At 44.9% G+C, this 20,268-nt stretch overlaps 2 protein-coding genes across 5 annotated transcripts in view; both read left to right on the top strand.

The window, feature by feature from the left end:
* The window catches only part of LOC135509537 (cell adhesion molecule 3-like), a 130,072-nt gene extending 128,913 nt beyond the window's left edge, over window positions 1-1,159 (top strand). For all 3 annotated transcript variants that reach the window (XM_064930294.1, XM_064930278.1, XM_064930286.1), the window contains one exon: window positions 1,013-1,159. In XM_064930294.1, the coding sequence (XP_064786366.1) occupies window positions 1,013-1,131 (119 nt within the window). In that variant the 3' untranslated portion in view covers window positions 1,132-1,159. The remainder of the gene's footprint in view (window positions 1-1,012) is intronic.
* Window positions 1,160-15,203: 14,044 nt separating this feature from the next.
* Window positions 15,204-20,268, top strand: part of LOC135509469 (kin of IRRE-like protein 1) — an 87,640-nt gene continuing 82,575 nt past the window's right edge. For both annotated transcript variants that reach the window (XM_064930169.1, XM_064930160.1), the window contains exon 1: window positions 15,204-15,662. In XM_064930169.1, coding sequence (XP_064786241.1) covers window positions 15,614-15,662 — 49 coding nt within the window. In that variant the 5' untranslated portion in view covers window positions 15,204-15,613. The remainder of the gene's footprint in view (window positions 15,663-20,268) is intronic.

The following is a 20,268-nucleotide window of genomic DNA, read 5'->3' as shown; positions in this document are numbered from 1 at the left end:
GACCCCAAGCATACTTCCAAAGTTGTGGCAAAATGACAACAAAGTCAAGGTATTGGAGTGGCCATCACAAAGCCCTGACCTCAATCCTATAGAAAATGTGTGAGCAGAACTGAAAAAGCATATGCGAGCAAGGAGGCCTACAAACCTGTCTCAGTTACACCAGCTCTGTCAGGAGGAATGGGCCAAACTTCCCCCAACTTATTGTGGGAAGCTTTTGGAAGGCTACCTGAAATGTTTGACCCAAGTCATACAATTTAAAGGCAATGCTACCAAATAATAATTGAGTGTATGTAAACTTCTGACCCAGTGGGAATGTGATGAAAGAAATAAAAGCTGAAATAAATCATTCACTCTACTATTATTCTGACATTTAACATTCTTTAAATAAAGTGGTGACCCCAACTGACCTAAGACAGGACATGTTTTACAAGGATTAAATGTCAGGAATTGTGAAAAACTGAGTTTAAAAGTATTTGGCTAAGGTGTATGTAAACTTCCGACTTTAACTGTACATCAGGCAGCACTTCACTGTCTTCTCCCGTTCCACCCTCTGACCTACCGACTGTCTGTGTCTACAGGGACATATCACACACACACTCTGACCTACCGACTGTCTGTGTCTACAGGGACATATCACACACACACTCTGACCCGCTGTCTGTCTGTGTCTACAGGGACATATCACACACACACTCTGACCTACCGACTGTCTGTGTCTACAGGGACATATCACACACACACTCTGACCTACCGACTGTCTGTGTCTACAGGGACATATCACACACACACTCTGACCCGCTGTCTGTCTGTGTCTACAGGGACATATCACACACACACTCTGACCTACCGACTGTCTGTGTCTACAGGGACATATCACACACACACACTCTGACCCGCTGTCTGTCTGTCTGTCTGTCCGTCTGTCCGTCTGTCCGTCTGTCTGTCTGTCTGTCTGTCTGTCTGTCTGTCTGTCTGTCTGTCTGTCTGTCTGTCTGTCTGTCTGTGTCTACAGGGACATATCTGACCCACGAGGCCAAGGGCTGCGACGACGCTCTCGATGCCGACACGGCTATCATCAACGCCGAGGGCGGCCATTCCGGAGCTGAGGACAAGAAGGAGTACTTCATCTAGGGAGGCGTCGGGGAGCTTCCGTTCTTCACATCAGCTAGAGGGGGGGGGGGGGAAGGCGTCGGGGAGGTGGAAGTTCCATTTAGCGCTTCCATTTGTCTTCACAAGCTTCCGTTCTTCACATCAGCCAGAGGGGGAGGGGGAGGGGGGAGGGGGGGGAGACAGACAGACAGGACAGACAGACAGACAGACAGACAGACAGGACAGACAGACAGACAGACAGGCAGACAGACAGACAGGCAGACAGACAGACAGACAGACAGACAGACAGACAGACAGTCAGACAGACAGACAGACAGAGAAATGGAAGAAAATAAGAAGAAATGAGACAGGAGAAACTGAAAAGCTTGTCCTGACAACAGGGAAGTGAGATTTTTGCACTTTACATACATGTACCTGTTCATACATGACTTCTGCATGTCCACTGACACACTCACACACACACACACACACACACACACACGAACAGACACATGTACATATAACCGGATCATGGTAAGGCATGCTCGATTTCTTGACTTAAAGCTGGAATCCTTAATTGAAACAATAACAAAGCGTCCTCCCCGCCCCTGTTTCCATAAAAAGCTAAGGGATGGGTCTGGAGAAATGTAACCACTCTCAAATTCATAGACAAAGCTATGGATGCAAGGACTGACCATTCATGATATCAACAGTATAGTTTTAGCCATGTTTTGAGGCTATACAGGGTTTGTTTACATTTCCGTTGTTTACAAACATTGGAGTAAATAAACAATAGAAACAAGCTTCTATGTTGGGTTCTGATGGGGTACGACAGTTGAACTAAACTCACGAGACATTTAGAAGTCATTCTTCTAGAATCAATGGGTAATCAATATCATGAATAAGTCCAACAATGTATGTAGCAAATAAGGATTCTATCTTTAAGAGAATCCTAATATGTTCCAGTCACATTCAGTGACACAAATGCAAAATTGTAATCCACATATTTTTGCTAAATTGTACTCCACATTCCAGCATGTCATGCTGAAATACAGTTTCAGATCCCAATGCACTGTCCCCTCACATTATACACCACTCCCTCTCATCTGCCTTTAATTTACTTCCCCTCTCTGTCGTTCTCTCTGTTCTGTAATACTTCACACACTGTAGACCAGAACACACTCTGTTTGACACTGTCCTACTCATGATTCAGACATCTGTCAATCAACAATAACACACACACACACACACACACACACACACACACACACACACACACACACACACACGCACACAACCCCTATTCCCTATATAGTGCAAAGGTAGTGTGTGTGTGTGTGTCATATGGACCCTGCTGTAATGTAGTGCACTATGTAGGGAATAGGGTACCATTTGGAATGAAGACTTTTAGTAACATGAAGGCAACCAAATCCACAGACATCACCAAATTCCCTACACATTACAATACAGTACATTACAATACAATACAATACAATACATTACAATAAATTATAACACATTACAATACAATACTTACAATACAGTACATTACAATGCAATACAATACATTACAATACAATACAATACATTACAATACAATACATTACACTACAATATGTTACAATACATTACAATACAATACAATACATTACAATACATTACAATGCATTATAACACATTACAATACAATATATTGCATTATAATACATTATAATACATTATAATACATTACAATACACTACAATACATTACATTATAATACATTACAATACAATACAATACAATACAATACATTACAATACAATATTCTACATTACAATGTATTACAATATAATACATTACAATACATTACATACAATACAACTCACTAGAGTCCACCACAGTACCATACAACACACCCATGCAAACACAGCATCCCTGTGCGGCCACAGTGCGGGATTTCAATAGAAATATATAAATATATATATAGAATTATATAACATTCTTTTTACTCAGAAAACAGAAAATGTTTGATGTGCTGTAAATACACTATCATTCCCCCCCCTCTCTCTCTCTCTCTCTCTCTCTCTCTCTTTTCTCCCCCCCGCCCCCCCCCTCTCTCTCTCTCTCTCTCTCTCTTTTCTCCCCCCCCCCCCTCTCTCTCTCTTTCTCCCCTCCCTCTCTCCCCCTATATCCCTATTGGTGTGCTACTAACTCCAGTACAGTATAGAATCTACATCAGAATCTAGAAACCTGCCTGTTTTTACTACATTTAAATGCTGAGTGTAAAATATCAATATAAACAATTATGTTACAATGAAATGAAAGCATAATATTTGTTTTGCATTCTGTTTTGATCTTCTGTTTAGATGAATTTGTTCTGATGTTTACTTACTGTCATTGTTAACAGTTTACAGTGTATGTTGGTCAGTACAGGAGTTCCTGGTGTTATGATTGAATTATTTATTTAGTTTATCACTGAGTGGTACTATAATACGTCTGATGAATTGAATTATACCACATCCCTTCCATCCTGCTGCCTGCATTCCCGGAATGCTCTCTCTGGCCAACCACAGGCCAGTAAACAAATTCTCCAATGACATCACTTACTGTAGAATTGCTAGTATAGTCACTGCACCTTTAGAAATGACATCATTCTCTGAAATCTAATAAAAGAGGCTGCTTGGCTGCAGTTAACCAGGGTACAGCTCAGAGAGCAGGCCACTCTCTGTTTCTGCTTCAGGCATGCATACTGACACTGAACGTCATCTCTGTCTCTCTGTTTCTCTGTCTCTGTGTCTTCTCCCCTCTTTCTGTACCCCTCCGTCTGTCCCTTCACCCCGATCCCTCCCTCCCTCCCTCCCTCCCTCCCTCCCTCCCTCCCTCCCTCCCTCCCTCCCTCCCTCCCTCCCTCCCTCCCTCCCTCCCTCCCTCCCTCCCTCCCTCCCTCCCTCCCTCCCTCCCTCCCTCTATCCTTCCATCTCTGTGACCTTTCTCTTCCACCTCCTTACCCGTCTCCCTCACACTCAGCAAGACAACACATTTAGATAACGTTATAGCTAGCTAGAGCATTACTCGATTTGCTCACACATTGAGCTAATGTCCGATGTGGACGGTCAGCACACTAGCCCAGCGTTTGGACTGGAGACTGAGGGTCCGTTGCTTTTGCTGTAGCACTGTCGTATCAGGGATATGTGTGTAATGATCAGGGATTGCTTCTATCTCATCCTCCATTGCCATTTTGCCACCTGGCTGTTGTGAATGGGAATAGCCATAGAAATAGGTAGAGAGCCCACCTCCTATCTATAGCCATGGCTTCTTCTGTGATAGCATGGGCAGTGCCATTGCCACTCTATCCAACTAAGTCGGATCTCTATGGGGAAAAGCCAGTCGAGTGACTTTTGTCATAATAAGCTACAGTAGAGGGAGGGAGGGAGAGAGGGAGGGAGGGAGGGAGGGAGGGGAGCGAGAGAGGGAGAGAGAGAGAGAGAGAGAGAGAGAGAGAGAGAGAGAGATGTCTGCTGACCAGACATATAGGTGTGTCTGTCACAGTGGAAGATGCTGAGAGGAGGATTGCTCATGATAATGGCTGGATAGGAGTGAGTGGAAGGGCATCACACACATGGAAACCATGTATTTGGTGAATGTGATACCGTTCCACTGATTCCACTCCAGCCATTCCCACAAGCCTGTCCTCCCCAATGAAGATGCCACCAACCTCCTGTGGTCTGTCACAAAATGAGGTGTGTTGGTGTCAGTCAGTCACAAGGCATTCATATGGCTCGCTCACTTGTTTCAGGGAGGAGTTTCCATTTCCTAGGTAATCCCATTCTTTACATAACCTTTGACCTTTCAACTGATGAGTTGGAACCAGGAATGTCTGTCTGCTCCACAGATCCTAACCCAGTGATAAAAAGTGGTCGTAAAAGACACACTCACTGTAAGTTTACAACTGGTCCTGTATTTACTTCTATCTATCTATCACCATGTCCAAGCTGTATAAATTGTGTGATCGCATGAAAAGGCTGCATGAGTTATATAGAAGGTGGATTATACTATAGCTTTGACCAACCATGAGAACTGTTGTTGACTAGCCCCTATATGAGACATCCAACAGACTGATGGAGGTGTTTGATGGCTTGTCCTACTCTCTTTGTCTACAGAAATCTTTTATATTTTAGAACACAACGCACCAGAACTCGTTGCATCTGTGTGCAGTTACAGCGTTCTGCCACCGGATGTCAGTGACGAGGCGCTCTGTTCTACTTGCTTTGGACGACCTGAATACCCATTCTAGTATACGTACCCACTGAATACCCATTCTAGTGTACGTACTTAAACTGCGCAATATGTACTCATCGTCGCGTACCTGTGATAGAAAAAGTATTTAATTGTCAAACTTGAGTAAAAGTATCAGGTACCTTAATAGAAAATGTGAAAATCACTCAGTAAAATACTACTTTTGTAAAAGTCTAAAAGTATTTGGTTTTAAATATACTTAAGTACCAAAAGTAAATGTAATTGCTAAAATATAGTAAGTATGAAAAGTAAAAGTATAAATAATTTCAAATTCCTTACAATAAGCAAACCAGATGACACCATTTAATTTATTTATTTACAGATAGTCAGGGGCACACTGACTGAGTGTAGGTGGATTTTTCCAAATGTCGCATACTATTAAACTTTTTTTTCGCATACTCAAACGGTCTACTATGAGTATTCAGACAAAGCGTCATGTCTCTCCGCATCTCTGCTCTTTCTCCTGTAACAGTAGTGGGGAAACTCTCTCCTGTACCAGTAGTGGGGAAACTCTCTCCTGTACCAGTAGTGGGGAAACTCTCTCCTGTACCAGTAGTGGGGAAACTCTCTCCTGTACCAGTAGTGGGGAAACTCTCTCCTGTACCAGTAGTGGGGAAACTCTCTCCTGTACCAGTAGTGGGGAAACTCTCTCCTGTACCAGTAGTGGGGAAACTCTCTCCTGTACCAGTAGTGGGGAAACTCTCTCCTGTACCAGTAGTGGGGAAACTCTCTCCTGTACCAGTAGTGGGGGAACTCTCTCCTGTAACAGTAGTGGGGGAAACTCTCTCCTGTACCAGTAGTGGGGATACTCTCTCCTGTACCAGTAGTGGGGAAACTCTCTCCTGTACCAGTAGTGGGGAAACTCTCTCCTGTACCAGTAGTGGGGAAACTCTCTCCTGTACCAGTAGTGGGGAAACTCTCTCCTGTACCAGTAGTGGGGAAACTCTCTCCTGTACCAGTAGTGGGGGGACTCTCTCCTGTACCAGTAGTGGAGGGAACTCTCTCTCCTGTACCAGTAGTGGGGAAACTCTCTCCTGTACCAGTAGTGGGGGAACTCTCTCTCCTGTAACAGTAGTGGGGAAACTCTCTCCTGTACCAGTAGTGGGGATACTCTCTCCTGTACCAGTAGTGGGGAAACTCTCTCCTGTACCAGTAGTGGGGAAACTCTCTCCTGTACCAGTAGTGGGGAAACTCTCTCCTGTACCAGTAGTGGGGAAACTCTCTCCTGTACCAGTAGTGGGGAAACTCTCTCTCCTGTACCAGTAGTGGGGGGACTCTCTCCTGTACCAGTAGTGGAGGGAACTCTCTCTCCTGTACCAGTAGTGGGGGGGAACTCTCTCCTGTAACAGTAGTGGGGGGAACTATCTCTCCTGTAACAGTAGTGGGGGGAACTCTCTCTCCTGTACCAGTAGTGGGGGGAACTCTCTCTCCTGTAACAGTAGTGGGGGAACTCTCTCTCCTGTACCAGTAGTGGGGGGACTCTCTCCTGTAACAGTAGTGGGGGAACTCTCTCTCCTGTACCAGTAGTGGGGGGACTCTCTCCTGTAACAGTAGTGGGGGGAACTCTCTCCTGTACCAGTAGTGGGGGAACTCTCTCTCCTGTACCAGTAGTGGGGGACTCTCTCCTGTAACAGTAGTGGGGGAACTCTCTCTCCTGTACCAGTAGTGGGGGGACTCTCTCCTGTAACAGTAGTGGGGGGAACACTCTCTCCTCTACCAGTAGTGGGGGAACTCTCTCTCCTGTACCAGTAGTGGAGGGAACTCTCTCTCCTGTAACAGTAGTGGGGGAACTCTCTCTCCTGTACCAGTAGTGGGGGGACTCTCTCCTGTAACAGTAGTGGGGGGAACACTCTCTCCTCTACCAGTAGTGGGGGAACTCTCTCCTGTACCAGTAGTGGAGGGAACTCTCTCTCCTGTAACAGTAGTGGGGGAATCTCTCTCCTGTACCAGTAGTGGGGGAACTCTCTCTCCTGTACCAGTAGTGGGGGGAACTCTCTCTCCTGTACCAGTAGTGGGGGAACTCTCTCCTGTACCAGTAGTGGGGGGACTCTGTCCTGTAACAGTATTGGGGGGAACTCTCTCTCCTGTACCAGTAGTGGGGAACTCTCTCTCCTGTACCAGTAGTGGGGGGACTCTCTCCTGTACCAGTAGTGGGGGGAACTCTCTCTCCTGTACCAGTAGTGGGGGAACTCTCTCCTGTACCAGTAGTGGGGGGACTCTCTCCTGTAACAGTAGTGGAGGGAACTCTCTCTCCCCTCCTCTCTCTTCTTCTTTTGTAGAATGTTAAGGAATATATTTTTATGTTAATGTTTTTTTTAAGGAAGGTGTGCATAATTTTAAATGTATTACTTTATATTACTTAATGTATTACTATTTGTTTTCTTTTTTTCCTGAATAGATATTCAACACTGAAAGGTTAGAGGACAGCTTTGGCTTATTGTTTTGACAGTCTGACATTTCTATATCATTTCATGTAGGCTATATAGTGTTGCCTTGTTATTCTTACAAGCACACTGATACACACACACACACACACACACACACACACACACACACACACACACACACACACACACACACACACACACACACACACACACACACACACACACCCACACACATATGCATGGGGTACATGTGGTCTGTGACTACAGTGTGGTTGCGTGTGTGTGTGTGTGTGTGTATGAGTGTAAGGTATGTATAATGGTAGACCCAAACAGACTCTGGAGACACGAGATGCGTCCCAAAAGGAACCCTAGTCACTATATAGCGCCCTACGTTTGACCTGGACCCATAGTACTTCCTAGTGCACTATGTAGCAAATAAGGTTCCTTTTAGGGACGTGGACACTATCTGTGTTATTTTCCACCAATGTTATTGTTTTAATGAGGAGTCTATTTTCTTAGTGTTCTTTTCGGATGATAAGTCTTCCTTTTGAATAACTATCCATATCACATGGGAACAGTGCTGTGATGGACGTTACCTAATGTGTACTACAGCTAATGATGTCATCAAGGCCTGACTGCACTGTGGTGATGATGTCATAATGCTGAGTTCCGTCTCCGTTGGCTGTTCTAATCTGTTCATACAGTATTAGCTTTTTTTGTTACTATACCGATTCAGTTGTTGACTTCAAATAAACATGCATTTGGGTTAACTTCCTGCTGTTGTTATCATTACTATCTACTATACCTCCTCTCACACTTGTTGTTATAGTAACCACTGGCTGTCACAATCATTTTGCATTCAAATGTTGTTTGTAAGCTCATATCATCATCACCATTGATTACACGTTTACATTTTGTCTCCTTGGTTTCAGAATGGATATTCACCTGAACAACACTGATGTGATATAGTCTGACTCCCAAATATGTATACAATCTAACCAAATGGAATGTGTCACATGCTTGGTAAACAACAGTTGTAGACTAAAAGGCTCTGCATGTTCAATCTGCTGTCTACAGAGGCTGTACAACATTTACTGCCATGCGGCCTCTGCTGAAGTCAGAGCAAACATTGGCCTACTTTTGCGCTATGCAGAGCAGAGCAGACCTGTTGTGAAGGAAGGGCAGAGCAGACCTGTTGTGAAGGAAGAGCAGAGCAGACCTGCTGTGAAGGAAGCGCAGAGCAGACTGTTGTGAAGGAAGAGCAGAGCAGACTGTTGTGAAGGAAGAGCAGAGCAGACTGTTGTGAAGGAAGGGCCGAGCAGACTGTTGTGAAGGAAGAGCAGAGCAGACTGTTGTGAAGGAAGGGCCGAGCAGACTGTTGTGAAGGAAGGGCAGAGCAGACTGTTGTGAAGGAAGAGCAGAGCAGACTGTTGTGAAGGAAGAGCAGACTGTTGTGAAGGAAGAGCAGAGCAGACTGTTGTGAAGGAAGGGCCGAGCAGACTGCTGTGAAGGAAGAGCAGAGCAGACTGTTGTGAAGGAAGAGCAGACTGTTGTGAAGGAAGAGCAGAGCAGACCGTTGTGAAGGAAGGGCCGAGCAGACTGCTGTGAAGGAAGAGCAGAGCAGACTGTTGTGAAGGAAGAGCAGACTGTTGTGAAGGAAGAGCAGAGCAGACTGCTGTGAAGGAAGAGCAGAGCAGACTGCTGTGAAGGAAGAGCAGACTGTTGTGAAGGAAGAGCAGAGCAGACTGTTGTGAAGGAAGAGCAGAGCAGACTGTTGTGAAGGAAGAGCAGACTGTTGTGAAGGAAGAGCAGAGCAGACTGTTAAGAAGGAAGAGCAGAGCAGACTGTTGTGAAGTTGTCAAAGAAGTGAGTTTGTGTTTATACAGGACCTGCCCCCCCACCATGGGACATTCCCAACAATGCAGAGAGAAAAATATGGAAATAATAGACACATTAACACGAGGAATAAATATACAACTACCGCCCCGTAGCACTCACTTCCATCATCATGAAGTGCTTTGAGAGACAAGTCAAGGACCATATCACCTCCACCCTACCTGACACCCTAGACCCACTCCTATTTGCTTACCGCCGCAATAGGTCCACAGACGATGCAATCTCAACCACACTGCACACGGCCCTAACCCATCTGGACAAGAGGAATACCTATGTGAGAATGCTGTTCATCGATCACAGCTCAGTATTTAACACCATAGTATCCTCCAAACTCGTCATTAAGCTCGAGACCCTGGGTCTTGACCCCGCCCTGTGCAACTGGGTCCAGGACTTTCTGAAGGGCCACCCCCAGGTGGTGAGGGTAAGAAACAACATCTTCACCCCACTGATCTTCAACACAGGGGTCCCACAAGGATGCGTTCTCAGCCCTCTCCTGTACTCCCTGTTCACCCATGACTGCGTGGCCATGAACGCCTCCAACTCAATCATCAAGTTTGCAGACGACACTACAGTGGTAGGCTTGATTACCAACAACGACGAGACGGCCTACAGAGAGGAGGTGAGGCCACTCGGAGTGCGGGGTCAGGAAAATAACCTCACACTCAACGTCAACAAAACAAAGGAGATGATTGTGGACTTCAGGAAACAGAAGAGGGAGCAGCCCCCTATCCACATCGATGGGAGAGTAGAGGAAAGTTTTAAGTTCCTCTGCGTACACATCATGGACAAACTGAAGGTCAGTACAGGTGCATCAAAGCTGGGACCGAGAGACTGAAAACAGCTTCTATCTCAAGGCCATCAGACTGTTAAACAGCCATCACTAACATTGAGTGGCTGCTGCCAACATACTGACTCAATCTCTAGCCACTTGAATAATTAAAAAATGGATGTAATAAATGTATCACTAGTCACTTTAAACAATGTCAATTTATATAATGTTTACATATCCTACATTACTCATCTCATATGTATATCCTGGACCCTATACCATCTACTGCATTTTGCCTATGCCGCTCGGCCATTGCTCATCCATATATTTATTTGTACATATTCTTATTCATTCCTTTACACTTGTGTGTATAAGGTAGTTGTTGTGAAATTGTTAGATTACTTGTTAGATATTACTGCACTGTCGGAACTAGAAGCACAAGCATTTTGCTACACTCGCATTAACATCTGCTAACCATGTGTATGTGACAAATAAAATTTGATTTGATGATTAATGATAACTTGGCTATATACACGGGGTACCAGCACCCAGTCGATGTGCAGGGGTACAAGGCAATTGAGGTAGATACAGTGCCTTGCGAAAGTATTCGGCCCCCTTGAACTTTGCGACCTTTTGCCACATTTCAGGCTTCAAACATAAAGATATAAAACTGTATTTTTTTGTGAAGAATCAACAACAAGTGGGACACAATCATGAAGTGGAACGACATTTATTGGATATTTCAAACTTTTTTAACAAATCAAAAACTGAAAAATTGGGCGTGCAAAATTATTCAGCCCCCTTAAGTTAATACTTTGTAGCGCCACCTTTTGCTGCGATTACAGCTGTAAGTCGCTTGGGGTATGTCTCTATCAGTTTTGCACATCGAGAGACTGAAATTTTTTCCCATTCCTCCTTGCAAAACAGCTCGAGCTCAGTGAGGTTGGATGGAGAGCATTTGTGAACAGCAGTTTTCAGTTCTTTCCACGGATTCTCGATTGGATTCAGGTCTGGACTTTGACTTGGCCATTCTAACACCTGGATATGTTTATTTAGATGTATGTACATCTAGGTAGGTATTGCATGAATGGGCCTGCTGTATTTACTCATGCCAATGTCTTGCATGTATAGTCAGTGTATTGCATGTAGAGTCAGTGTCTTGCATGTATAGTCAGTGTATTGTATGTATAGTCAGTGTATTGCATGTATAGTCAGTGTATTGCATGTATAGTCAGTGTATTGCATGTATAGTCAATGTATTGCATGTAGAGTATGTGTATTGCATGTATAGTCAGTGTATTGCATGTAGAGTCTGTGTATTGCATGTTGAGTCAGTGTATTGCATGTATGTAATGTAGAAAATAAACCAGCAGAGGGCAGTATTGTTCGTTAAAGCTTCCACCTGGGGAGCCTCTCTCTCTCCATCCACCTTTATCTCTCCCTCTACCCCTCTCTATCTTCCTCAGTCTCTCTCCATCCACCTTTATCTCTCCCTCTACCCCTCTCTATCTTCCTCAGTCTCTCTCTCCATCCACCTCTATCTCTCCCTCTACCCCTCTCTATCTTCCTCAGTCTCTCTCTCCATCCACCTTTATCTCTCCCTCTACCCCTCTCTATCTTCCTCAGTCTCTCTCTCCATCCACCTTTATCTCTCCCTCTACCCCTCTCTATCTTCCTCAGTCTCTCTCTCCATCCACCTCTATCTCTCCCTCTACCCCTCTCTATCTTCCTCAGTCTCTCTCTCCATCCACCTCTATCTCTCCCTCTACCCCTCTCTATCTTCCTCAGTCTCTCTCCATCCACCTCTATCTCTCCCTCCAACCCTCTCTATCTTCCTCAGTCTCTCTCTCCATCCACCTTTATCTCTCCCTCTACCCCTCTCTATCTTCCTCAGTCTCTCTCTCCATCCACCTTTATCTCTCCCTCTACCCCTCTCTATCTTCCTCAGTCTCTCTCTCCATCCACCTCTATCTCTCCCTCTACCCCTCTATCTCTCTCTGTCTTTCTCTCCCTCCGTCTTTGTCTCTCTGTGTCTATACCTCTCTATCTTCCTCAGTCTCTCTCTCCATCCACCTTTATCTCTCCCTCTACCCCTCTCTATCTTCCTCAGTCTCTCTCTCCATCCACCTCTATCTCTCCCTCTACCCCTCTCTATCTTCCTCAGTCTCTCTCTCCATCCACCTCTATCTCTCCCTCTACCCCTCTCTATCTTCCTCAGTCTCTCTCTCCATCCACCTCTATCTCTCCCTCCAACCCTCTCTATCTTCCTCAGTCTCTCTCTCCATCCACCTTTATCTCTCCCTCTACCCCTCTCTATCTTCCTCAGTCTCTCTCTCCATCCACCTTTATCTCTCCCTCTACCCCTCTCTATCTTCCTCAGTCTCTCTCTCCATCCACCTCTATCTCTCCCTCTACCCCTCTATCTCTCTCTGTCTTTCTCTCCCTCCGTCTTTGTCTCTCTGTGTCTATACCTCTTTATCTTCCTCTATGTCTTCCTCTGTCTCTCTCTCCCTTCACATGTCTTTCTGTCTCTACTCCTCTCTATCTTCCTCTCTCTCTCCCTTCACCTGTCTTTCTGTCTTTACTCCTCTCTATCTTCCTCTATGTCTTCCTCTGTCTCTCTCTCCCTTCACCTGTCTTTCTGTCTCTACTCCTCTCTATCTTCCTCTATGTCTTCCTCCGTCTCTCTCTCCCTTCACCTGTCTTTCTGTCTCTACTCCTCTCTATCTTCCTCTATGTCTTCCTCCGTCTCTCTCTCCCTTCACCTGTCTTTCTGTCTCTACTCCTGTCTATCTTCCTCTCTCCCTCCATCTCTATCTCAATCTCTCCCTCTCTACCTTCCTTCATCTCAATCTCTCCCTGTCTCCCTCCCTTCATCTCTCACCATCCCTCCCTCTATCTCTCTCCCCCTTCATCTCTCTCTCTCTCCCTTCATCTGTGTCTCTCTCTCCCTCTGTCTCTTTCTCTCCCGCTACCCCTCTCTATCTTCCTTCATCTCTCTCTCTCCCTCCCTTCATCTCTCACCATCCCTCCCTCTGTCTCTCTCTCCCTTCATCTCTCTCTCTCCCTTCGTCTGTGTGTCTCTCTCTCTCTCTGTCTCTTTCTCTCCCACTACCTCTCTCTATCTTCCTCCGTCTCTCTCTCTCTCCCTCCATCTCTAACTCAATCTCTCCCTCTCTATCTTCCTTTATCTCTCTCTCTCTCCTTTCGTCTCTCTCTCTCCCTCTGTCTCTCTCTCAATCTCTGTCTCTCTCTCTCTCACCCTCTGTTTCTCTCTGTCTCTAACTTCCCTTCATCTCTCTATCTCTCTCTCCCTTCATCTCTCTCATGCTCCCTTCAACTCTCTCTCCCTCCCTCCCTTCCTCTCTCTCCATCCCTCCCTCTATCTCTCTCTCTCCCCCTCTGTCTCTCTCTCTCCCTCTGTCTCTTTCTCCGTCTCTCTCCCTCCCTGTCTTTCTCTGCCTTTGTTTCTCTCCCTCTGCCCCCTCTATCTTCCCCTGTTTTTCTCTCCCTTCATCTGTGTCTCTCCCCCTTTGTCTCTCTCTCTCTCCTTTTGTCTTTCTCTCTCTTCATCTCTCTCTCTCTTCCTTTGTCTCTCTCTCTCTCCCTTTGTATCTATCTTTCCCTCTGTCTCTCTCTCTCTCTCCCTTTGTCTCTATCTTTCCCTCTGTCTCTCTCTCTCTCTCCCTTTGTCTCTCTCTCTTCAGTTCTCAGTATGTGGGAGGATTCAGCTCTCAGTATGTGGGAGGATTCAGCTCTCAGTATGTGGGAGGATTTACTTCTCAGTATGTGGGTTGATTCAGTTCTCAGTATGTGGGAGGATTCAGTTCTCAGTATGTGGGAGGTTTCAGCTCTCAGTATGTGGGAGGATTCAGCTCTCAGTATGTGGGAGGATTTACTTCTCAGTATGTGGGTTGATTCAGTTCTCAGTATGTGGGAGGATTCAGTTCTCAGTATGTGGGAAGATTCAGTTCTCAGTATGTGGGAGGATTCAGCTCTCAGTATGTGGGAGGATTCAGTTCTCAGTATGTGGGAGGATTCAGTTCTCAGTATGTGGGAAGATTCAGTTCTCAGTATGTGGGAGGATTCAGTTCTCAGTATGTGGGAAGATTCAGTTCTCAGTATGTGGGAGGATTCAGTTATCAGTATGTGGGAGGATTCAGTTCTCAGTATGTGGGAGGATTCAGTTCTCAGTATGTGGGAGGATTTACTTCTCAGTATGTGGGTTGATTCAGTTCTCAGTATGTGGGAGGATTCAGTTCTCAGTATGTGGAGGTCTGGCATTTTTGGCGAAAAAAAAGTTTCCGTGAAAAGCAAAAAAGCAGTTTTGGAGATTTCAAAATAAATGAGAACAGATGGAAAAGCTTCCATTGCCACTGAAAGGTGACTTCTTAGTAGTGTGACTCAGCACAGATTCTTTTTACATTTAAATCTGCCATTTCCATGTGTTTGAGGCAAACACTTGCAGCCCACGTCTTGCTATTAGAAGCAGTAATCCAAAATGTAAGCTGTTTTTAAGAATGTAAACTGTACTGATTATAGTTCCTTTTTAGTAATGTTGTAACCTCATCCCTGGTAGGTCTACATGTCATATGTTACTAAGCAGCACTACATTGCTACGGTGAAAAGCACATAGGTCTACGAGGCAGGTATCACTGACGGCAAACAGACAATGATTAACTGGTAGAGAGGCACGGCGCAACAAAGGACTTTCATGTAAGAGAATAACTGATGGTGTGCACAAGGGTGCAGTTCCCCATGTCGCCTCCTGCAATCATAGAGCACACTTATCCGTTTGCGGAGGAAAAAGATGTGATTTGGAGAAGCCTCGGCTTTGGGTACGTTCTGTGGTGATTCTGTAGAGAGAGGCAGCGAGAAGAAGAGAGAGGAATTCACTCTTTAATGTGTGTACGGCTGTGCACGCAGCCAGAGAAAAGAGACTGGGAACGAAGGGAAGGAAATCAGAAAAAGAGTGGGGATAGATTTGAAGCACAAAACAAGTAAAAGCCAAGGAGGGACACGGACCGGAGACGAAACAAACCGCTGCAATTGACAATCAACCAAAAGATTGCTAATTATTTCCGTTATTGACGCGTAAACTAGGCTATTTCTAGGGGAATTGATGGTGTCTCCACAGAGCAGAAGTCTAACGGACCTTGCAGAGGGGAGGAATTCGAATGCACTCGGCTGAATCATGCTGATGTTGTTGTGGATAATAACTTTGGGTATCAGTTTTAACAAAGGTGAGGAAAAGTGAAACCCGGTGATATGGTCATCTGCGTGGATGTTTATACATTCTGGTTATATCCAGTGGGAGCAGAATAGTAAAAGTTTGTATGTATCAATACCTCATCAGTCTTTCCGTATCCTACCTCTTGTCCACTGAATACTATGTGTGTATCACATTCCACGTTTTAGACTATAGGTTTTAAGTTTTTCACGAGTTTGTGCAGAATGAATACTGGAATAGGATTATTGAGCCGAAGGTTTTGATGGGAACGGAGGCATTATTCGTGGTCTCCCGGAAAACATGTTGAAAGAAACTGAGAATTAAAATGCAGACCATATAGCCTAGTGACATTTGGTTCATATTTCCACACTTAAAACGATTGTTCGTGCAGCACCTCTCAGGCGCTCAGAGAGAGAGAGAGAGAACCGAGACAGACAGCAGCTGCATGTAGGTTATTGGTCTGATATGACCTTTCTATTGCATTAGCCGAAATCATTCACACAACTAACGTCTCGTTTATAACACTAGGCTATAGCCCTTTATCACGGGAGAAATATGATAGTCCTACACACATAATATAATTTACTCACTGCGCATGTTGTGCCAGAGAGAGAAACATTGATGAGGGAATGGCTGAATGAACAGAACAAGGGAAAACAGGGAAACTCCAGCTCGACTAGAACATAACAGTCACCAACCAGATCAATATCAACAACCAAGACAACTATGTATCTCTCTAGTGCAGGGGTGTCTCTCATTGCAGGGTGCAGAACTGAAAATTGGTTATATTTCTTGCCGTCAAAATGAGCAAACAAATGTCCTCTATCCATCGTTTTTGGAATTTTCGATGGTTCTATCTCTTTCATTTCGGTGATTATTAGCGAGCTGGACACAGTCAATAAACTGTGTCAATGTAGGTCCATTATAGTTTCTACACATTTTAAAGTAGGTTATATTGAGTTTCATGTAGGTAGTCTCGTGCTGATCGTGTGCCAGTGCGCGTGATTATTTAGCACAGATCTCAGACAGAGAACCGAGGGGAGGTGCACTCGCGTGTCTAAAGAAGGTACGCGGAATGTAGGCAAATAGCCTATTTTACCTTCACATATAAGGTAAACATGTAAAAACTGATAGCTATTATGATTTTACCGCGGCACAGGGATTGATTGATCATCTCTGTCCACTTTGTCCAACACTATTTCGTGTCTAACGAAACGTTATGTCACGCGACAGCTGCTCCAAATAAGGCTTTGATTAATTGTTGTGCGTGAGGATCGGTTCCGTTAGCGGAAGAAAGGGGACCTGTTTGATTATGGACAATTGTTCTCTCGTGCCTGTGCCGTTGGTTTTCACGTGGAGCAGCTACGCGCGCTGCTCATCACCGGTTGCTGAGGAGATCTCACTCCTGTGTGCTGGAGCACACGGCATACCTGGCGCTGCACCTGAGAGTCCTGGCGCCAGTCATGTTCTGTGCTGATAGAACAGCAGTATAATACATCTATTACATCAGCCATTCATACAGCTTCATTCAGTTATGACGCCATTACCAATAGCCATACCCATCACATACACTGTTGACAAACCTCCTTATAAAACAGAGAAGGCTTCTTTTTTTACCGTCTTACAGCTCTGCTACCATAAGAGGAAGGGAACATAGGCTTGTCAGAGAAAGAGAGAGAAAGAACTAGACACAGAAAAGAGGCAGATTCTTGACAGAGAAAGAGAGAGAAAGAAGTAGACACAGAAAAGAGGCAGATTCTTGACAGAGAAAGAGAGAGAAAGAAGTAGACACAGAAAAGAGGCAGATTCTTGACAGAGAAAGAGAGAGAAAGAACTAGACACAGAAAAGAGGCAGATTCTTGACAGAGAAAGAGAGAGAAAGAACTAGACAGGTCCTGCAGCTTTGGTCACTGCCGTGTTTGCTTCTATCTCATATTGAAGTAATTCATGATCACCAGAAGTAGTATGGTGAATTCAATCCCTAATGTCAAATGGTCACTGTCGCATGCCAATTGGCACCCTATTCCCTACAGCCCTATAGTTCTTCTGTGCACCTGCGTAACTAGTCTATTATCTTCATGACAGGAAGCAGTCGTTAGTAAAGCACTCCATTAACAATAATTCAATTTAGGAAAAACCTTGATATGATACACAATGTTTTTCAGAACAACAGTCTAGAAATGTCCACTGGCCACGTTCCAAACGGGACTCCCGAGTGGCGCAGCAGTCTAAGGTACTGCATCTCAGTGCTAGAGACGTCACTACAGACACCCTGGTTTGAAACTAGGCTGTATCACAACCGGCCCTGATTGTGAGTCTCAGCGAGCGGCGCACAATTGGCCCAATGTCGTCCGGGTTTGGCCGGGGTAAGCCGTCATTATCAAATAAGAATTTGTTCTTAACTGACTTTCAGGGCGGCAGGTAGCCTAGTGGTTAGAGCGTAGAGGTGGCAGGTAGCCTAGTGGTTAGAGTGTAGAGGTGGCAGGTAGCCTAGTGGTTGGCAGGTAGCCTAGTGGTTAGAGCGTAGAGGTGGCAGGTAGCCTAGTGGTTAGAGTGTAGAGGTGGCAGGTAGCCTAGTGGTTAGAGTGTGGAGGTGGCAGGTAGCCTAGTGGTTAGAGCGTAGAGGTGGCAGGTAGCCTAGTGGTTAGAGTGTAGAGGTGGAAGGTAGCCTAGTGGTTAGAGTGTAGAGGTGGCAGGTAGCCTAGTGGTTAGAGTGTAGAGGTGGCAGGTAGCCTAGTGGTTAGAGTGTAGAGGTGGCAGGTAGCCTAGTGGTTAGAGTGTAGAGGTGGCAGGTAGCCTAGTGGTTAGAGTGTAGAGGTGGCAGGTAGCCTAGTGGTTAGAGCGCTGGGCCAATAACCGTAAGGTTACTAGTTTGAATCCCCGAGGTGACAAGGTAAAAATCTGTCGTTCTGCTCCCCAAAAAGGCAATCAACCCACTGTTCATAGGCTGTCATTGTAAATAAGAATTTGCTCTTAACTGACTTGCCTAGTTGAATAAAGGTTAAAAAAATATATATTTGGGGATATGTTGTTGAGAGCCAATGTGGGAGTGAAAAGCGAGGATGTTTGCGTATTTGACGGTGCCTGTTGGGCAATTACGTGTGACACACATCAATCTCCCCCATTCTGCCATGCTGAATTAGAGATACTTTGAGAGGGAAAGGGGGCAGAGAGACATGGCCCTGACATGGAGAGAGGTTGGAAACTGGAGAGAGAGAGAGCAGGGGGCAGAGAGGGATATGTGTATGGAGACATGGCCCTGACATGGAGAGAGGTTGGAAACTGGAGAGAGAGAGAGCAGGGGGCAGAGAGGGACATGTGTATGGAGACATAGCCCAGACATGGAGAGAGGTTTGAAGCTGAAGAGAGGGAGATAATAATTAAAAATGGCATTGGGAACCCACTATTATAGATTGACTAGTAATTTAGGTGACTAGAGAACGACATAAGCTTCAGGGCAGGTGGGTGTCCAAATCCAGACAGAGCATGTGATGGCTTAGAAACAAATGTCTCGCCATTCAAATAAATCATCTTATATAATCTAATCAAATCTAATACTACATCTCTTGATATGGATGACATGGATGACATGGATGATTATTAGACCCAGACCCTACCCTTAAAGTGGCTTTGGTTTTGTCCCCAAATTATACTATTTTGGCACCCCTGTTGGCCCTGGTGAAAAGTGTGCACTAGATAGGGAATAGGGTGCCATTTGGGATGCATACTTTCTTTTGTGGTGTGTGTTTGATAGAGGTTGGAGAGATCAGCCACTTCCTTTTTAGGAGAGAGGGAGAATCAACTTACCCAGTCTCTCCTCTCCTGTTGAGGGAATTCTTTCAAAGGGATTCAGACATCAAAACCAATCAGCATTGGAGGGTATATGTCAACAAAAAGGACGAAAGAGCAAGTGATGAGAAGGATGTTGAGGTAGTTTCTAAATCTCTCTATCTTCCCTTCACTCTGTCTCTCTCCCCCCTCTATCTCTTTGTTGTCTGTGAGAAAAACAATTCAATGACGCTCACCTGGCCTTTTTTGACACTTGAAATCCATTCAAAGATTCCTCTAAAAATAGATTCACTAATATATATTGATGAATGACAACATAAAATAATAATAATGTGTTTTCATCTAAATTCCAGCCTATGTGTCTATGGTGGTGTTTGTCTGTTCAGGGCAGGCTTTGTGATAGGTCTTTCATGGCACATCGACAGTCCACCAATTACACCGGCCACCAAATGGCACCTTTTCCCTTTATAGGGCACTACTTTTGAACAGAGCACTATGAGCCCAGTGCACCATATTAGGGAATAGAGTGCCATTTGAGCCACTTCTTTCCATCACACAAAAGAACCAGTCTAGATTGAGGCAATTGGGATATATTATGACACAATTCTGTGACGTTTTTGTTTGTTTTGGTGTTCTCCAGTTTTTTGGGTGGAGCTGTTCGTACAACTCGTAGTTCATCGGTGATTGATCAACAGTACTATTCTTAGTAGGAGTGGTAACAAAGGACGGGATTCTTCAATGAAGTGATTGTTGTCATTCAATGACATTAGTTACAGTTACAGAGTTCCCTGATTTATCTTAGATTGATTTGGACTATTTTATGGAAGTAA

Source organism: Oncorhynchus masou, chromosome 3 (assembly GCF_036934945.1).
Source record: "Oncorhynchus masou masou isolate Uvic2021 chromosome 3, UVic_Omas_1.1, whole genome shotgun sequence".
NCBI lineage: Eukaryota > Metazoa > Chordata > Actinopteri > Salmoniformes > Salmonidae > Oncorhynchus > Oncorhynchus masou.
The sequence above is the reverse complement of the archived record's forward strand: the minus strand, read 5'-3'. Positions and strand labels throughout refer to the sequence as shown.